The sequence below is a fragment of the Phaseolus vulgaris genome, chromosome 6, assembly GCF_051622355.1.
Source record: "Phaseolus vulgaris cultivar YP4 chromosome 6, ASM5162235v1, whole genome shotgun sequence".
Classification (NCBI taxonomy): Eukaryota; Viridiplantae; Streptophyta; class Magnoliopsida; order Fabales; family Fabaceae; genus Phaseolus; species Phaseolus vulgaris.
In genome coordinates this window covers 21978675-21997500 of record NC_143503.1, presented here as the reverse complement: position 1 = coordinate 21997500, position 18826 = coordinate 21978675, and the positions used below count along the sequence as shown (strand labels likewise).

The window sequence follows — 18826 nt, the reverse complement described above, 5'->3', positions numbered from 1 at the left end:
GCTAATTTGGTTTTGATAGTTACTTTTGGATTAACAGTGTTGACATGTTAATCTTGACAGTGTCACGGGACAGTACATCTATAAATATCTTACTAGGAGATTACATGTCAACACCTATTAAAGTATAATAAAGTTACTGTTAGATAAAATTAGCATATTATTAAATGTTGAGCATCCAAAACATTGAAAAAATTGAGGTACCAATTTCAATAAGGGTCAATCGATTTTGGAGATACCAAAAACTTATTTAACCCTAAAATCTATATCGTATTGTTTTTACATCTTAATCTGTTGCTGCATCGTAACTTCATCATCTTCCTTTTTCTTTGGAGAGTGTTATAGATCTAGTAGTTAAGGACAGACTTTGATGTGTTACAGATTTCTCAGGGCTGATATCACAAGATAATGGAATTAGTTAAGCTGATGCCGTATTTAGGGAAAACAGATTCATGATAAGTTGATGCTTGTGAATTTGATTATGCAATGTATTATGTAGTATGATCATGGCTTAAATGTGGTAAGTAGCTTAACAAAGAAGCATCTATAATGGTAGCTTACAATTTTAGTTCAACCACATCTATGTTTGGTAATATTAGTTGGGTTTAATGTCTTGAATGAAGGTGATATTATAAAATTTAGATAAATGGTCTTATGGAGGGGCTTGAGAGAAGGAGGGGTGGGGTTAGGGTAGGAGGAGCCATTTTTAGCAAACATTTCAATACCACCTTAAATCTTTTGTTAAAGAATGATTTCACTTAAAAGTCTACATGGTCCATTTAAAAACCCGTGTTTGTGATTTGAAGTGAAGGTGAACTGTTCACATCACTATCCCATGAAACTTGATGTTTTGTGGCACTAAAATTTTAATTAGTAAATGAGGTTGGTAAGGACCACGTTAAAGTCATGAGTTTAGTTGTGACATTCCACGAGCATGCTATTTTTCTATTGCATTTCAAGCCAAGGCAAATATAATATAACTGTTTGGTTCTGAACTTGTGCGGAATCACGGAGTTCGATCCCAGAATTGTTTGATTGGAGCAGCTATAGCGTAGTTTTGATTTCTCCAAAAATATTTTTAGTGCTTTTGATCTCCAACATTAATAAATATGTTAATTTGGTCATAATAGTTATTCTGTTACTTTTGAATTAAAAATGTTGACATGCCAATCTTGACTGTTACATGTTAGCATAATTGCAAATATGTTACTAAAATTGTTACATGTTAATACCATATTCAAGAGTTAATTCCGAATTCAAGAGTAGTAAAGTTGCAAGGAGAACCAAATCAGCATATATTAAGTGTTGAGTATAAAAACATTGAAAATATTTTGAAGCTATCAAACCAAAAACTTATTTAACCCTTTATTTTTTTATGCATTTGTTTATGTCAGTATAATTTTAATTTTTTAGTAGGATCTTATGATTGATGTTATTTTTACAATTCAGAATTTTTGACCTCACTCCTGATCCTATTTAAAATCTTGATTTTTACAACATTAGGTAAGAATACGAGTTTTAGACTTGTTACTGTGCAGTTGAAGCAAAAGCTAAAGCTCATTTTAGAACCGAAGAATGATTTTGACCGCTAGGGATGAACTTATGTTTTCAATTATAACTGTTCAGTTGGCTTTACAGTGACTGAAAGAGTTTGTCAAAATACTTTATGTGACATCAATAGATTGAGGTGAGAATATTGTCATGATGCTTGAGTTAGTACAATTGAACATTAGTATGAAAATGGCTTTTATGAATAAGCTTTCTACTACAAGGATTTTCGGAGGTTTAAAACATTTATGAAAGCAGACGTTCAAAACCCAATTATCACTCAAACTTCATTGTAACATAAGTGGTCAAAGTTCTGAAATGCATCACTAGTTGAATAGTATTACACTTATTGACATTGTAGCCATCCTTGAATTTACTCATTGAAAATTTGGAAGGCCATTTGGAGAGTGATTATGCTTATCAAGTTATCACATTTGTTTGTTGTAATGAATTTCTTTTTTGGCATAATTACATTCGTCAATCATTGCTTGAATAATGGTTTTTACAATTGCAGATTGTTGATAAACTGCATTCGTATGTTCAGAATGGTGATACAGTAAGTGCTGATTGATATGCAAATACTTAATTTATTTTCTGCATTTACATAGGTTTTTGTTATGCTAAATAACTTGAAACTCGCCTTTTGACGGTTGCAAAGGGCATAATGTGATCCATGTAGCCGACCTCACTTATTGGGGTAAGGTTTTTGTTTATATTATTGTTTACATTTTTTGCCATTAGTTGTCCAATTTTATAGTGATTAGAGTGAAGATAGTCGTCCAAAGGCTTGTGCAGGCATGGAATTTACTACAATATTTTCTCAAACCATAGAACAGATCTGACATGACACACTCCTCCAAGGGTGATCACAGATGGAGAAGTACTTTTTGCGGTCAAATTTGTGGAAAATGGTGTCCAGAGTTGGCATATTGTGCTTCACTGAGACTTATAGCTTCTGTTCATTGTTCCACTCTCATGGTAGCACTTGCTGGTAGTGGGGTCAGAGGATAGAGATGACCCATTTATCACAAACTACCCTTACTCAAAACATCACACTACTTTACTGTAGTGTTTTAGTTTCAAGATAAGACAAATTGTGTTTCGAATTGGACCATAATTATTAACGTTGCTGTTTGGATCATCAGTTTTTAATTATTGGATCCTTATTAAGATTTTCTTATATCTTTTAATCCAAATTTTGAAAAAAAAATCAAAATACTAATTTAGATGCACTATAAAAACGTTTTATTTTTCTAATCAAATTAAAATAGAGATATTTTAGAAACCAAAATAAAGTTATATTTACCTAAGATATTTTAAAATTTGAGGCTGAATTTAATGACAGAAACCTAGAACATATGATAATTTTTTATGACAGGGCTTATCAAGTATTGCTTCGTATCAAATAAAAATATTTAGTTAATTGGATATTTTTTTATTTGAATTAATGTTCATGTTTGTATCAAAAATCTATAATAAACCTAGTAAAATGTGATATAGTTTTAATTAATATATGATTAAATTTATTTATTTTAAATTTTAATATTCTACTATGTCATTAAATAGCATCCCACTGTCTGTTCGTCCTACCATAGCTTTTTTGAAGATAGCTGCTTCACTCCCATATTATATGGATCTGATATTGGGCTGTTTTAGTTTTTAATATCCTTTTGGCTCTTATTATTTAATTTTTTTTGCTAAGTAATTGATAGGAAGTGAATGATGCAGGTTTTGACAATTCTATGTTTGCATGACTTGTGTTTAGTATACGTTAGGAAATGCTATTTCCTAATTTCCATTTTAATTTCTTGCTAATTTGGCATTTTTTGGAAGATACTTAAATACTTGTTTCACATTTTTTGTTGTTTTAATTAGACAGTTACAATGGTTATCGGTCCATCTGATTTTTTTTGTCATTTTGTGTAGCAAAAGATCGATTTTCCTTGTGAAATTGTGATATACTTTATCGTCTGGTGGTGGTGGATGGTATTCTTAACATTGTTAAACATCTACTAACTTTAATGTTCTTTACCTGACTGAGGATAGTTACATTTTGTGATCAGATTGTGGACTTCTGTTGCGGTGCTAATGACTTTAGCACTCTTATGAAGAAAAAACTTGAAGAGACTGGGAAGAGATGCTCATACAAAAACTTTGATCTACTTCCAACGAAGGTGACTACACTTCTACAAGTTGTTATAATATAACTTACTACTCTAAATGCTTTAATTCAATTTTTGCTCATTGCCACTGCCATGTTGATTTTAGACTAACTGATTTATTCATATTTTAATATTGAGAGGCTGAGAAAAAAATATTAGTGAACATTGAGAAGGAATTTGATGTCAATAGTTTGTCTGGAGACATGATTTACAAGGATTTATAATAGGATAATATATGAAGTTGTTTCATCTATGTACCCTATCCCATCTAGCATGAAAAAGTTAACTGTAGATGTTGGTAAGTGTGAAAATACAGGTGTACCCCATCCCAGTTGTATTATTTTAGTTTATAAATTGTCTACTTTGTATTTTATGTTACTGACCCTTGGTATTAGAATACTCAAGCTCTGAATAACTACTGATTTGGTAAAATAGGATTATAGTGGTTACTGACCTTGGTATCACATATTATTTGTATGCAACTATGTATGAATTTGGTTTCCTTTTTTTTTGGTTCTATTAACATTGATAATTATCATTTTCTCATTGAGTGATGGGGAATGACATATTATTGCATATAACACTGGTTAATGAGTCATTCCTGGGAAGATTTTGATGTACTAAATATGAGCAGAAGCATAACAAATCAAAATGTGTCGTATTTCAGAGTTTTTGTGAAGTTTCCTTGTTGATTTTTCATGTCTAACCAGATTTTTCCAAATTATTCTAAACAATAAATGCATATGATTGAAGTTAAAGTGTTTGGCGTACAATATAGTTATTGGTAATTTGTCACTTATTCTTCAGGAATATTTCATTGCTATTGAAATCTCTCTCTATATATGTGTGTGTGCGCGTTATATATATATATATATATATATATATATATATATATATATATATATATATATATATATGTATGCATATATTGCTGCTACTTTTGAAGACTGAATTACAGTTGTTGAGGTATTTTCTCATTTGAGGTTTGAAGGTTTTTGTGCCTTTCTCTTGTTTTGGATCCTAATTGATATCTAGTAATAATTGATAGGCTGTACAAAACACCTCTATAAATTGTTGTGAAGTGAAAAGGGTTAAGGTGAATTGAATGATATGAGCATAATGGTTTTTATACTATGGTTTGGGCTACTTTTTGATGAATGAAAACAAATACATGATTTATTAGCGTACAGTCTATAATTATCATATTATTATTCCCTGCTTGTTTACCAGGATTTTGTTTTGTTTACAGAATGATTTTAATTTTGAGATGCGAGATTGGATGACTGTACAAACAAAGGAGTTGCCTATAGGGTCAAAGTTGGTAAGAATCACACTCATTCATTTTTAATGGTTGAGACATGTATATGCATCGCATATCCGCATGGCCAGTTCACTTATTTCTTTCATTATTTTTATCGTCTGCTTCTGGAACAGATCATGGGCTTAAATCCCCCCTTTGGGCTTAAGGCAACATTGGCTAACAAGTTTATTGACAAAGCTCTCGAGTTCAGACCAAAGCTCATGATTCTCATTGTACCGCAAGAGACAGAGAGGTAATGTCCTTTTTTTCTTGTTTTTTTTAAAGAAGAGTTAAACTTTCTCTTCACACTCTTGTCTTCCTTGGTTGGAGGGGACGGACTGTTCATTTTTCTTGTCCCGCTTCATGTTTTTTTTCCTTACTATATGTAGACTTGATGAAAAACGGCAGCCTTATGATCTTGTCTGGGAGGATGAGAGGTTTCTATCGGGCAAGGTAAACAACTGTTAATAATATATTGTGGTAATTTGTATTTGATTGATACATGCTCGTTCTTGTTCTGACTGCTGTTTTCATATTTTTCCCTGTTCTTGTCCTTTTTTGTCTTCAGTCATTTTATCTACCTGGATCAGTTGATGCTAATGACAGGCAAATAGAGCAATGGAATGTAAAGCCGCCTCCACTGTTTCTTTGGAGTCGTCCTGATTGGACTAGCAAGCACAAGGCCATAGCTCAGGAGCGTGGTCACCTGATCATCCAGCGTGAGGTGTCAAAAACGGAAGGCTTTGATGAAGAAAAATCACCTTCCAGACATAATAAGGAGGATAATTCTGGTGTCAATATCACGCCAGGTGATGACATCTTGAATTCAATTGATGCACCTATCAATGAAGGTCAGATGGGATACTCACCATATGGAAGTGTTGATCGAGGGAGTCAGGAGAGACAGGAATATAGGGTGAGCGAGGCCGAGAAGACCTTATGGAAGAGGAAACGAACTGAAACTGAGGAAAATGATGGAAGAGGACTTGGTGTGACATCACCACTCAATCCAATTGATGGGAGATCCTCAGTTGAACGTTTTCAGCCTAAACATGACATGCCACCTCCAGATTTTGAGGTTGTTGATAAAGGTTATAGGCATTTGGAGCCCACCTCTTCCTCACGTACAGGGGGGATTGGGATTAGATCAGCCTATAGCGGGACCCAGAATTGGCCAAGTGTTGTCCATCCCCTTTATGATTCTGGGGTTACAGGCGTAGATGGACGCCATAGCAGCCTTATGAGAGACACCGGACATAGACCCTATATCAGCAGGGAGGATGAGAGCAACCTTTGGGAACAAGAGACAAGGCAACAGATTCGCCAATATGGGCTTCCGAATCCTCCTAGTAATTATCTATTATCTGCTAACGATCCTGCTTATAGTCACCACATGGGGTCAAGTTATCTGGCTCATGGTTCATTATTTGAGTCTCCTTATGTTATGAATGCACCGGCCATGCAGCGATATGCACCTCGTCTAGACGAATTAAACCATGTAAGGATGGATCCTCTGGGGTCTGAGCCCCCTATAGTTGGCAGAAATGACACTGTGCCCCAACCTGGATATGGGAGCAGGATGCCAGGTTTTGCAAGTGGTTCTCACTATCTCTATTCACGCCAGAATTCAGCAGACCGGTTCAACGAGTAGCCTTGCATCAAAATGCTGTATGCCATTCTTCACAAATCATAGTTTTTTTTAGTTGTATGCTCTCTGTTAATCTTCACTCTGGTTCCTTATGCTCTCTGCTAATCTTCACTGCTAATCATGTGTGTACATATATGACCTTGGAATGAGTAGCTACTACTGTATTTGTAAATCACATTTTTCATTGTTCTATATTGTCTTCATAATTTGAAAAGTTCACTGCGCACTTCACACTATTTTCACAATTACTTCAAACTACCTTCTTCTTTCTATATCTTCCTTACACTTCATTTCTTTAAATTAACTTTCTTTTTCTATTTTTTAATTGTTTTAAAGCGAATTTATCAATAGTTAAAGACGATTTCATAGAACAAGTTAAATTACTTTTTTGTAAATTTAAAATATAGTTTATGTTTTTGAACGTATCTGTTTATTATGAATATGGCTTTTAATTATATAAACTATTTTTTTTCTCGCAATATCCGTTTCTTAAAATATTCGGAAGCGAAGTTCCAAGCATTTTTTTTTGTCAATGATGAAAAATTGCGTACTTCATCTTTATAGAATTCCACTTTTGAAAAGAATTAACATTACTAATGATAAGAAGACTCAATTAAATATTGAATACTTTATATATATTTTTAATTGAGTATTTATTGAAAAAATTATTTTATTGAATATATAAATTAAATTTTTATTTTCGTAAAGAACTTATAAAGAATAAGAAATATTTTGAATACAAACTTTTAATTAGGAGAAAGTTTATTGACCGCTTGAGTATTGCTCACGCTTCAGTACCAAATCGAATTTTTGAAAAGATAATAAACATACTTTCTAATGTGCTTTATCTCGCAACGTGTTTTGTCCACAACCACATGAAGTCGGCCCCAATATCATACTTCATTAATGGTATCCATATGTGCATTAGTTCCAACCTCAGAACTTGGCTCACTTACACTTAAGAACATCACTCGACTAGTTGGCTCAGAAAGCTTGATAGGAACCATGACATCCGTCCCGTAAACCAAAGAAAAGGGAGATTTTTAGTGTCCATTAGGGAGAAAGGTCACTTCAACCCTTGAAGGATGACTTTGTTGGTTGTCTCTACTTCACTGTTGGGGGTGCTTCACCGACGTCATAATTTGTGTGATCCTGACTGATAAACAAAACTCTTGTACTTTCTGACTTGTAAACTAGGTTTCGTTATTTGTGATAATGACCCTAGGTATCTCAATCATTGGACTTATAACGGAAATGATCTAAGAATGTTTAACCCCCATTTATTGAATAACCAAGGTGACTCAGTTGAATGCATGTGCTCGAGTGGAGCACGATGTATATCGGCATGTCATTATAGTTGTTACGTTGACAAAGATACTCAACAATTTGGGCGAAACATAGACGAGTAGTATGCCTTGTCTGGAGTACTTTCAAAAGTAGGTAATGACACTTTATATGATTGTAATATAAAACCTTTCTATGCATACGATTTACACGACCAACACCCACGATATAACTAAAATTGATATGTCTAAACAGATTAACGAGACTAATCAACATTTAAGAGTTAGGTAATGCATTTCTAAGCATGACTCAACTGTCTAATTCGGTCCAATAACAAAAGGTCCATGGTAATCATATAAATACACACAAATTTCAAAAATCAGGTATGTCATTACACAGTACTAAAAGCACCAAGTGCCGAATACTGAATTCTCACTTGAGCGTCGGAGTGCCTTTTGCAGGTACCATCAGAGTCTAGAGTTCACGGAGACCGAGAGGCAGAGCGACGATAGAAGATCGAGGAGCTCGTTCTGAGAGGAAGGGAAGACATGTAGACCGACCGAGGAGTAGTCTGAATCGTTTTCTTGGATCTAACCCCGTTTGAGAACAACCTTCATGCACTTCCTCTAAGAATCTCCCTACATCTTCCTTGGTGACACAACATAATGTTGAAGTAAGGAAATTATTTATCCATGGTTGCAATAAAAATCGAGATAAAGATGCAAGTCAACCCGTAATTTACTGCACCTCTTTTGGGTTAGTGTGGTTTCTCATACTAATTCTGAAAATGTCGAACACTTTAACAATAGTTCTGGAAATGCAATTTGCGACATAATAAGTTTAGAAACTTCCTTGATATATTGTTTTGCGTTTCCTTAGTTTAGTAGACTATGGATTTGTTTCAAAAAATTTATCCACAGATACTTATAGAAGAGAAAAATGAAATAATATTTTCATAAGCTTAAACTCAATAATATAGAGAAGCTATATTTATTGGAGAGCTATGAAGAGTAGTTTAGTTTTAATGCTACTATGATATTTATATCTTTGTTGTATCTTATATACTGGGCTAATACCAGAAACCATATTCCTCTTCTTTTCCGTGTGTCCTCATCCTTAATTTCATTTTTATGATTTCAAACACATTCTTTGTTCATAACGTTTCATGCCCTTTGAAATCAAAAAAGGAATTTTTTCCAAAAATTTATCCCATGCCTATACATACTAGCAAAACCTGACATTTTTATAATTGACAATTGACAATAGTTACTTCTTTGGTGGCAGGGAGAATGAGCTTTATTGGTGCTGATAACCTGCAATTCAAGGACATTGTATGTTTGTTCTCTTTTCACTTTGATTGGTTATTAGTTATTGTTATACACCTTTTGTAGGATGGTTTGAATATGCTGAAAATATTACACATAAGATCAATGTGATATTATTAATTCGAAAACATAAATCCTGAACATAAAAAGAACATCTCCTCAATGTTTTCCGTGTTAGCAATAGCCTTTTTAGTTGTAGAATATGTGGTAATAAACAGGGTTTAACTCCAAAATGGGTGAAATAGCGTTGCTCTTGTTCGTCCATTCTTATTTATAAAGTGATTCGAAGAATTCTCCAATTTAAATGGATATTTTTTTATCCTATTTAGATTTAAATTTCTATTATCTGTACAGGTTTTGGAGGAGCCATTTGACACTCACACTCTAACAGTGCAGGAAGGTCTTCAGACTCCCGGGGTTCGAATCTTCTTTCATGCTACTTCATTATGTATTTATTTTAACAGCTGAATGCATTGGATCTGGATTCATTTGAGTTGGTTATTCTATGCACTGACACGGTATGAAGATTGGACTAATTTGCATGGTTAATTTGCATTAAGACAATCTGAAAGTGTACAAAAAAATTATAATCTAGCAATAAGATTTATTCTGAAAGTGTAATTGTGTGATTTTAGTTTCTTTGCCCATTTAGAATTTATTGGTGTGACATTTGACTTATATAACATTGAAATTTGGGAGACCAATGCTATACCTAAAAGATCAAAAACATTATAGTTAGAATGGGTTGAATAGTACTATTTGAATCACAATTCGTTTAAAAATTCTTTCTCCAAGATACATATAATAGAATGTATAATTGTATAGCTTGAATCGAATTTGAATCGGATGATTCGTAATTTAACTCCGTCACGCACGATTCTAATAGGCGGACAGTTAGTAATTGAAACTGATACGTACAAAAAAAAAAAAAAAACAAATGATTGGAACTACCATGCTGATTAGAACTAACAGGTCATATATTGAGAAGGTAGAAGAAGCACAAAAAGTGGAGAACAAAACTTTTGCTTTACCGTTTGATTTGTTTGCACCAAATGCTTTGACAAACTTTAGGATATAATAAGGAGAACTATCCAATTTGTAATTTAGCTATTTGCATCAAATGTAATATGAGAGAATTTAGATATGTATTTTTTTTTTTTTAAGTGTAAAACTTTGATGAACTATTTAATTTAATGTACCATTCAAGTAAATATTAGATGAATGTGCGATTGTCATTTTTTTTATGTTAAATATATATTATATCATTTCAATAATTAATAACAATTTTCAACTAATAAATATGAAAACATTTAAAAATAATTTAGAATGTTAGGAATGATACAAAATGTCTGAGAAAATTATATATAGGACAATAATGTGCATTGTCACATCACTTCTTCATTTTTATTTCTCCTCAGGTTACACATGACAATAACGTGCATCATCACATCACTCTTTCATAATTGTTTTTGCTCCAGTTACAAAACATAATAATGTGCATCGTCACATCACTCTGCATAAGTTTTTTCCTCAGGTCACACAACACTATAATATGAATGATCACATCATTTCTTCATTATTGTTTTTCCTAAGGCCACACAACACAATAATGTGAATGGTTACATCTTTTCTCCACAATTGCTTTTCCTCATAACACATGCCTTAAAAGATAGATTTCAGCAACACTAATGTACCAACATCATCTTCTCTTTTAATGTGCACATGATAATAATTATAATAAATTTATCATCTAATACCATTGCGCACGTCATAAACAACCAATTCCCATAAACATTCAACCACTACATAATTAATACTAGATGAACATTCATATGTCAAAGTCAAAAATTGAAAACCGAAATTCAATTATCCACAGAAAACCAAAATCTCTTTCATTGTAGCATCGAAAATAAGAAATAAAAATCGAAAACCGTCCCAGAATTTAGCCCATCCGTAACTAATTCCTAGGAACATTGGATTATCACATAATTAATTTTGGATCAACATTCATTCACTAAAGTCAAAAATTAAAAGTTGAAATTATATTTTTCATAAATCAGATTTCGATTATCCTCCAAACAACTTTTTTTTTTCTGCTCTTGTTCACTATCATAAAATAAATACTTTCTCGGCTTTCCAAAAATCAAATTCAATGAGTATTTTTTTTCCACAATAAAAAATAAAGGTAAAAAATAAAGATGAGAAATCAGATTTTTCGGGAACCGAATTTTATTGAGAGAAATAAAATATAAATAGTGGTATTAAGGGAAATAATATTCAGCGTCATTGAAGAAAAAAATCCCTTAATTGTGCTATCCTTCATAAATCATTTAATTATTGGTGATGAATCTACTCAGTGTGCTTAGAATTAGCTTTATAGAGAGCTAGACTCAAATTATAAGATTTATAAATTATTTTTGTGAAAAAAACATGAATATGTTATTTATTTGCAAACATTAATTGTTACCTCCATTATTTTTTCTTTATTCCAGTGTATAAGCCTCAACCCATTTAAAAAAAAAAAATGAAATAGCGTGCTTAATCAATTCTTCCGACAGAGAATTTGGTGGCAGGGGAGAAGTTGAATTTCCAGATTTGAAAGTGATTTATCTTTCCAACAAACGCAATAGAAGAAGAAATAAAAGGAGAGAAGATAGAAAATAGGATAAAAACACTATAGAAAGAAGAGAAATTAAATGTAGGGTAATAATTAAAAAAGAGCTTAATAATACTTCTAATGTTGACATCTGATCCAGAAGGAAAGTGAATTAAAAATTGCATTGGATCTGAGATCCTGAAATCCATGAAGCAGTACTGATAAATTTGGTTGGCATTTGAGAGAGGTTCCAGCAGCTAGATTGAAGGAAGAGAGGGAAAGAAGATGATGGATGTTGAAATTGAGAGGTTCATCAAGGTATGGCTCACAACCATTTCATGTCTATGCTATTGTTATTTCATAGCCTCTAAAATACCAAAAGGGTTCTTGAGGCTTCTCTCCCTCCTTCCAATTCTCTACCTTTTCCTCATCCTTCCCTTCAACCTCTCTTCCTTCCACCTTGGTGGCCCCACCACCTTCTTCCTTGTTTGGCTTGCCACTTTCAAACTCCTCCTTTTCTCCTTCAACCAAGGCCCTCTTGCTCAATCACCAAACATTCTCCATTTCATCTCCTTAGCTTCTCTCCCCATCAACCTCAACCAAAACAAAACCAAACCCAAACCCAAATCCCTTTTACTCCTAAAATTGCTTATCTTAGCTTTGATCATACATGCTTATGACTACAGACAAAATTTCCACCCTCTTTTCATCTTAGTCCTTTATTGTTGTCACATGTACCTTGGCATAGAACTTGTCTTAGCCCTTACTGCCATCCCGGTTCGAACCCTCCTAGGATTTAACCTGCAACCTCAATTTAACGAACCTTATCTCTCAACTTCCCTTCAAGACTTTTGGGGTCGTAGGTGGAACCTCATGGTTACTGGTATTCTACGTCCTGCCGTATTCCACCCCGTATACAGTATTTCTACACGTTTTGTGGGTCCCTCTTGTGCCTTCTCAAGTGCTGTGTTTGCTACTTTCGTTGTGTCCGGACTCATGCACGAGTTAATATATTATTATCTTACGCGCGCGCCTCCCACGTGGGAAGTCACCTGCTTTTTTGTGCTTCATGGTGTGTGCACGGCGGCGGAAGTGGCGGTGAAAAAGGTCTTGCTCCGCCGCGGGTGGCGGTTGCATGGAGCGGTGTCGGGGCCGCTTGTGTTGGCGTTCTTGGCGGCCACCGGGAGCTGGTTGTTCTTTCCTCAACTGTTGAGGAATGGTGTGGATAGGAAGGCCATCGAGGAGTATGCAACTTTGGTGAATTTTATAAAGTCTAAGCTACAATTACATTTCTAGAGAATGTTTTTGTTACCATTTTTAAAGTATAGTTAACCATGTGTAGTTCATTTGTGAATCAAAGGTTTTTGTTGTTTAATTTCAATGACTTTCTTTTTGATTTTTTGTCTGATTTCTTGCAACTTTTTTTATGATACATCATCACTTTCTTAGAATCTATGTAGAACAGACATGAATATAGACACTGACACAGACACGGGCACGAAGATACGTATAATCTTTAAAATGTAGAACATCGGGATACGAATCTATATATTATATAATTATGAATTATATAAATTGACAATAAATATTTATGTATGCAAGTATGTTTCAGATTTTTTTGGGAGCAAGAAGATGTTTTTCATAACTAGTTCAAAACAATTTGTTTCTTATTTTTATAATCATAATAAAAATTTATACAATAAATTTGAGTTTTTAGAAAATTATTGTATTTAGAATTGTCAGAAATTCAACAAATATTTTTTGAATTGAACATTTCACCAATAAGTGTCATAGGAATATCATACGAATGTCGTACGAATATCGATACCGATACGCGTATCTGTCACAGACACACTATTTAAGAGAAATGTTCAAGTCTCAAAAGTTAAAAGTTTAATGGATTGGTAAAATGTTTGAAAATTAATAACACCAAAAAGAAAAAGATAAGAATTAAGAGTGACGAAATTATGATAGTTGAGTAATAAAATGTTTAACATATAATTAGCAAGAGTTGCAAAGCATCACATCTCTATGGCGTTGCAATGACATCGATGTTCATCAGCATTTCTATCCTCCTTCCGAGTCATCTATCACCTTTCTCACTAAAGTAATCACTAAAGTAAGTTTTGTGTTTCAACAAATTTTTCTTTAAGAATATTATTATTATTTTTAGCGTGGATTTTTTAATCGATCAATTGTTGTCAAGAGCAATAGCGGAGCTTATAAGTGATGGCGTAATTTAGGCCTTCCAATTTGTTGTTAGATTTACTGCTTTGGAAGCTTTTTTTTAGCACAAAATTATTGGTGATTAAGGTTTTGTTCATATATGTTTATGTGAAACTTGATTGTATAGAAAGACACCAAATTTAGTATGAATGATGTCTTAGTCTACTCTTCTTAATACCAGAGTTCAAGATATGATTTCATGAAGTATTAAACGTTATTATAATTCTTTTGATAAAATGAGAATCACAAATTTGTTAAAGTTCTTGTTAGGACAATCTAACAAGAAGAACCGTCTAATATATTATATTAGATCGTCTATTATGTTATAAGTTATATCAAACATTTAACAAGTTGAACCATCTCTCTTCTTCTTTTTATTTCTTCTATGTTTCATTTCAAAAATGATTCCATTTAATTTCATTTATCAAATCAACTACCCATCATACTTTATTTTTCGTCGCTATACTCAACCATAATCTAGAAAATTAGTTCTCAAGGAGTTAAAGACAACCCCATCTATCACTTTTGAAAAGTGATTGATCATAAATGTAAGAATAAACGAACCTAATGATGGATAAAAAAACATTATAGATCAAATGTAGGGTAATAATTTAAAGAAATTAAATGTAGGGTAATAATTAAAGAAGTGTTATAGTAATACGAAAGAAAAACAGAAACTACAAAGATGCAACAAAGTTAAAAGAATAAATATTCTAAGAATATTAGTTTCTTTGTATCACATTTCATCCAAAAGAAAACTGAACTAAAAATTGCAATTCTCCTTTTGGTATTGGATCTTTGAGATCCTCAAATCCAGCAGTATCATAATTTTTGGACATGAAGATTCATTTGTCATCTCTTCAATGGAGATGATTTTAAAGTATGTTCCTTGTAGTCTCTGGATAACTACCAACTATTTAATAGATGTTAATTGAAAAAAAATATATAAATAAAAGAATGATCCTAATTATGAAATAATATATCAAGATCTTTTTAAGATATGATAACTAATTTGTGAAATTTTCTTAAACGAGGATCAATAAGGTAATATTTATTTATTGAAAAATTAAATTATATATTTAGTTTGCATGTTACGTGTTTACAACTAAATAATAAATTATATTAACAAACAATTATATTAGTACATAGAACGTTGATAAAATCTATCTAAATAAAACTACAATATGTTGTGATTATAATATGATAATGAATTTTTGTGTGTGAAGAAATTGGAAAGAAAGAAGTAGGTTCCTTTTGCATCTTCTGGCGCGAACAATTACTGAAAGTCAATAAAATTTTGTCTGTGGCGGCAATAACAAATTGATAGAACCACTCGTTTACTTCCGAATATAATATATATTTTTGTGGATCGTGTTTTATATTTTATTCTATTCCACATCATAAATTATTTCCATGTAATTGTCATTCCAAACAGACATTTATCTGTAAATACTACGAAAATTGAAAAAAAAAATCTTTGGTTATGTTTTGTTTCTTTGTAGTAGAATGGGTGAGAGTGGAATAATAAAATAAAATTTAAAAATATTGTACATAAAAAAATATTTTAAATATTTTTCTTAATTTTGGCATCTGAAACTTTATCGGAGAGGAGCTTTTTATATTTATTTAAAGAGTGAGGGAGGAAGAAGAAAGGAATAATAAAATTTTAAAATAGGTAAAAAAGATGTTGCGAAAAATTTAATTAAAAATAAAGAAAATAAATTTTAAATTATTTGTGAAAGGAAAAAATTATTGAATTATGTAAGATTGAATATAATTAGGTTAAACTTTTAAAAAGAAAATATTAAACTTTGTGGATGTTTATTGTTATTGGTAAATAATTTTTTTTGATATGATTTTAAAAAATGTAGTTGACAATGTTAACTAGAAATATATAGGTATGGTCATTTACTAATTTTAAAATAGAAAAAATAAAAATTCAAAACGGCATGCAAAATTAGGTCCTCCGAATCCAAATTCCAAGAAAATTTTCATGTAAAAATATGTGAGAATTAGACTTCCCAATAATCAAATTCTCACTTTTAGGATGTGTTTGAATTGGGGTGGTGATGTTTTATGGTCAGCTTGAATTGTGAAGCTTGAATTGTGAAGTGGATGTGTAAGGATTTAAGAAAGATAATGTGTGAAGATGTGAGAAGAAAGTCTGAAAAAAGTGAAGTTGTTTAAATTAATATATATATATATATATATATATATATGTTAGAGTTCATGTGTGAAGAAAATTTATGAGGATTTGTGAGTGATGTAATGACGATGAAAAAATTATAATTTTTTTAAAGATGTAAAATATTATTTTGCAAATTTACCTTTGTCTATTAAAAAAATTTAATAATAAAATAAGTTATTTTTGTTTAAAAATAAACAACTTTCACATAGATTTAAAAATGATAATTAGAAAATAAATATGTATTAAATGTAAAAATAGTTATAATTTAAAAATTATAATTAGAAAGAAAATAAGTATTCAATAAATTAAATAAAAACAGAACTTAAAGTAATTTATTAAAATATTAAACATATACTATAAAATTAAAAAATAAATTAGATCTTATATAAATAAAAAAAATTATTTTTTAATATTAAAAACCATGTAGTAATGAAAAATAAAAGTTAACAATATAAAAGAATTTCATAACAAATTATTATCAAATAAATTATAACTCATAAACGTAATAATTATACACAAAACTATATTAATATAAACACAACACCAAAAAATTAAATAAAAACTGAACATGAAGTATACTACAAAAAAATCATGAAATAGAAATCAATTTTTATATACCAAAATAATTAGTTGCAATAGTAACTAAACTAGAGACTATTTTATAAACTAAAACAAAATTTGGTTTCTATTATTATTAAATAGTTTTTAAATTGGTATCTAATTAGAAACTAAATAATTGGTAGTTAAAACCTTGGTTGCTAATTAGATACTAATCATAATAGAAACTAATTTAGAAACCAAATTTTGTTTTAGTTTCTAAAATTGTCTCTAATTTAGTTACTATTGCAACTAATTATTTTAGTATCTAAAAATTTAGATTTTCTTGTAGTTATAGTTTCTTAAAATATTAAGCATATACTATAAAATTGCAAAATAAATCACATCTCATATAAATAAATAAAATAAATTGTTTTTTAATATTAAAAAACCTTACATACAAAATACTACAAACAGTAAAATAAAATAATAAAATAAACAAAAATAAAATAAAAAATAACACATGATTTGATTTTTTTCTCTATATTTCTTTGCGGGTTTATTTTAGGGTTTATTTTCTCATTCTCTTCCCCATTTCCCAAGAAAGTTTGAATTCAAATGACAGATATATTTTCACTTTCTTCTGTGAATATTACATCCACATAATCAAACATTTTAAATAGTAAACTATTCTATGTTGAAAAATAAAACGTGGTTGAGCTGGAGTTTTTTTTTTAATTTCTGTACTATTCAGAAAAAAGTCTAAGTCTTGAACATGGACATGTTGATTAATTAAAAAATGTTCCACCCATCTATATAATATTACTCATCATTTCCATAGAATTTCAGAAACTGATGACATAGATTGAAGGAGATGGAGGCTGAAATTCAAAAGTTCATCAAAGTATGGATTTCAGCCATCTTAGGTCTCTCTTATTGCTATTACATAGCTGCAAAAATACCAAAAGGCTTCTTCAGACTTCTCTCCCTCCTTCCAATTCTTTACATCTTAATCACTTTTCCCTTCAAAATCTCTTCACCTAACTTAGCTGGCTACACTTCCTTCTTCCTCGTTTGGCTTGCCACTTTCAAACTCATCCTTTTCTCCTTCAACCAAGGCCCTCTTGCCCTATCTCCCCCAAACGTTCTTCACTTCATCTCCATAGCTTCCCTCCCCATCACTCCCAAACCAAACACCACCACCAACAAACCCAAATGGCTTTTGCCCCTTAAAGCACTTATTTTTGCAGTCATAGTAGCTATTCATCACAACAATCAACACTTGCACCCTTATTTATTGCTGCTACTCTACTGTTGCCACTTGTACCTTGGCTTAGAGGTGGTGTTGGCCATTGTTGCAACACCTGTTCGAGTCATTTTTGGCGTTGAGATAGAATCACAGTTCGACGAACCCTACCTTTCCTCCTCGCTTCAAGAGTTTTGGGGTCATAGATGGAACCTTATGGTTTCTCGTATTCTACGTCCCTCAATATACGACCCTGTACGACGTATATCTACTTCTTTCATGGACCCTTCGTATGCCATGTTAGTAGCCATGTTTGCCACATTCTTTGTGTCGGGACTTATGCATGAGTTAATTTATTATTACGTTATACGTGTGCCTCCCACATGGGAAGTAACATGTTTTTTTGTGCTTCACGGCGTGTGCACGGTGGCAGAGGTGGCAACAAAGAAAATGGTTCTCCGTCGGCGGTGGCGATTGCACCGTCTCATGTCAGGACTACTTGTGGTGGCCTTCTTGATTGTGACTGCGAATTGGTTATTTTTTCCCCAGCTGTTGAGAAATGATATGGAAAAGAAGTGTACTGAAGAGTATGCTATTATGATCAATTTCTTTAAGTCTAGATTACCATTACATGTGTTTAAATCTTCACACTGAAAATGGTTAAACAATCACTGCATATAAGAGTTTTTACCTTTGTGTTTTTTTACCATGATGGAGTTATTTTTTTTACTTTTTATTAAAATTGGGTCCGTTTAAAAAAATTTATGTA

The 18826-nt window shown here is 31.7% G+C and overlaps 3 protein-coding genes across 6 annotated transcripts in view; all 3 read left to right on the top strand.

The window, feature by feature from the left end:
• The window catches only part of LOC137831284 (protein ENHANCED DOWNY MILDEW 2), a 15434-nt gene extending 8543 nt beyond the window's left edge, over positions 1–6891 (top strand). The window contains exons 14-21 of one of the 4 annotated variants that reach the window (XR_016521445.1): positions 1501–1684; positions 2060–2101; positions 2204–2242; positions 3609–3719; positions 4957–5028; positions 5142–5260; positions 5397–5460; positions 5576–6891. Coding sequence is in view for 2 of the 4 variants with exons in the window: in XM_068638893.1 (XP_068494994.1) it covers positions 2060–2101; positions 3472–3531; positions 3609–3719; positions 4957–5028; positions 5142–5260; positions 5397–5460; positions 5576–6658 (1551 nt within the window). In the remaining 2 variants the exon portion in view is untranslated. Of the gene's footprint in view, positions 1–1500; positions 1685–2059; positions 2102–2203; positions 2243–3471; positions 3532–3608; positions 3720–4956; positions 5029–5141; positions 5261–5396; positions 5461–5575 lie in introns of all 4 variants that reach the window. The other 3 variants (XR_016521444.1, XM_068638893.1, XM_068638894.1) reach the window with 3 other exon arrangements.
• A 5056-nt stretch (positions 6892–11947) lies between these two features.
• Positions 11948–13253, top strand: LOC137831282 (MBOAT (membrane bound O-acyl transferase) family protein). Its single transcript, XM_068638892.2, has one exon. The coding sequence runs from the start codon at positions 12146–12148 to the stop codon at positions 13154–13156; it is 1011 nt and encodes a 336-aa protein (XP_068494993.1). The 5' UTR covers positions 11948–12145; the 3' UTR covers positions 13157–13253.
• Positions 13254–17664: 4411 nt separating this feature from the next.
• Positions 17665–18751, top strand: LOC137833066 (putative long-chain-alcohol O-fatty-acyltransferase 4). The gene has a single exon (XM_068641449.2). It carries the CDS (start codon positions 17686–17688, stop codon positions 18709–18711), a length of 1026 nt encoding a protein of 341 aa, XP_068497550.1. The 5' UTR covers positions 17665–17685; the 3' UTR covers positions 18712–18751.
• Positions 18752–18826: the final 75 nt, after the last annotated feature.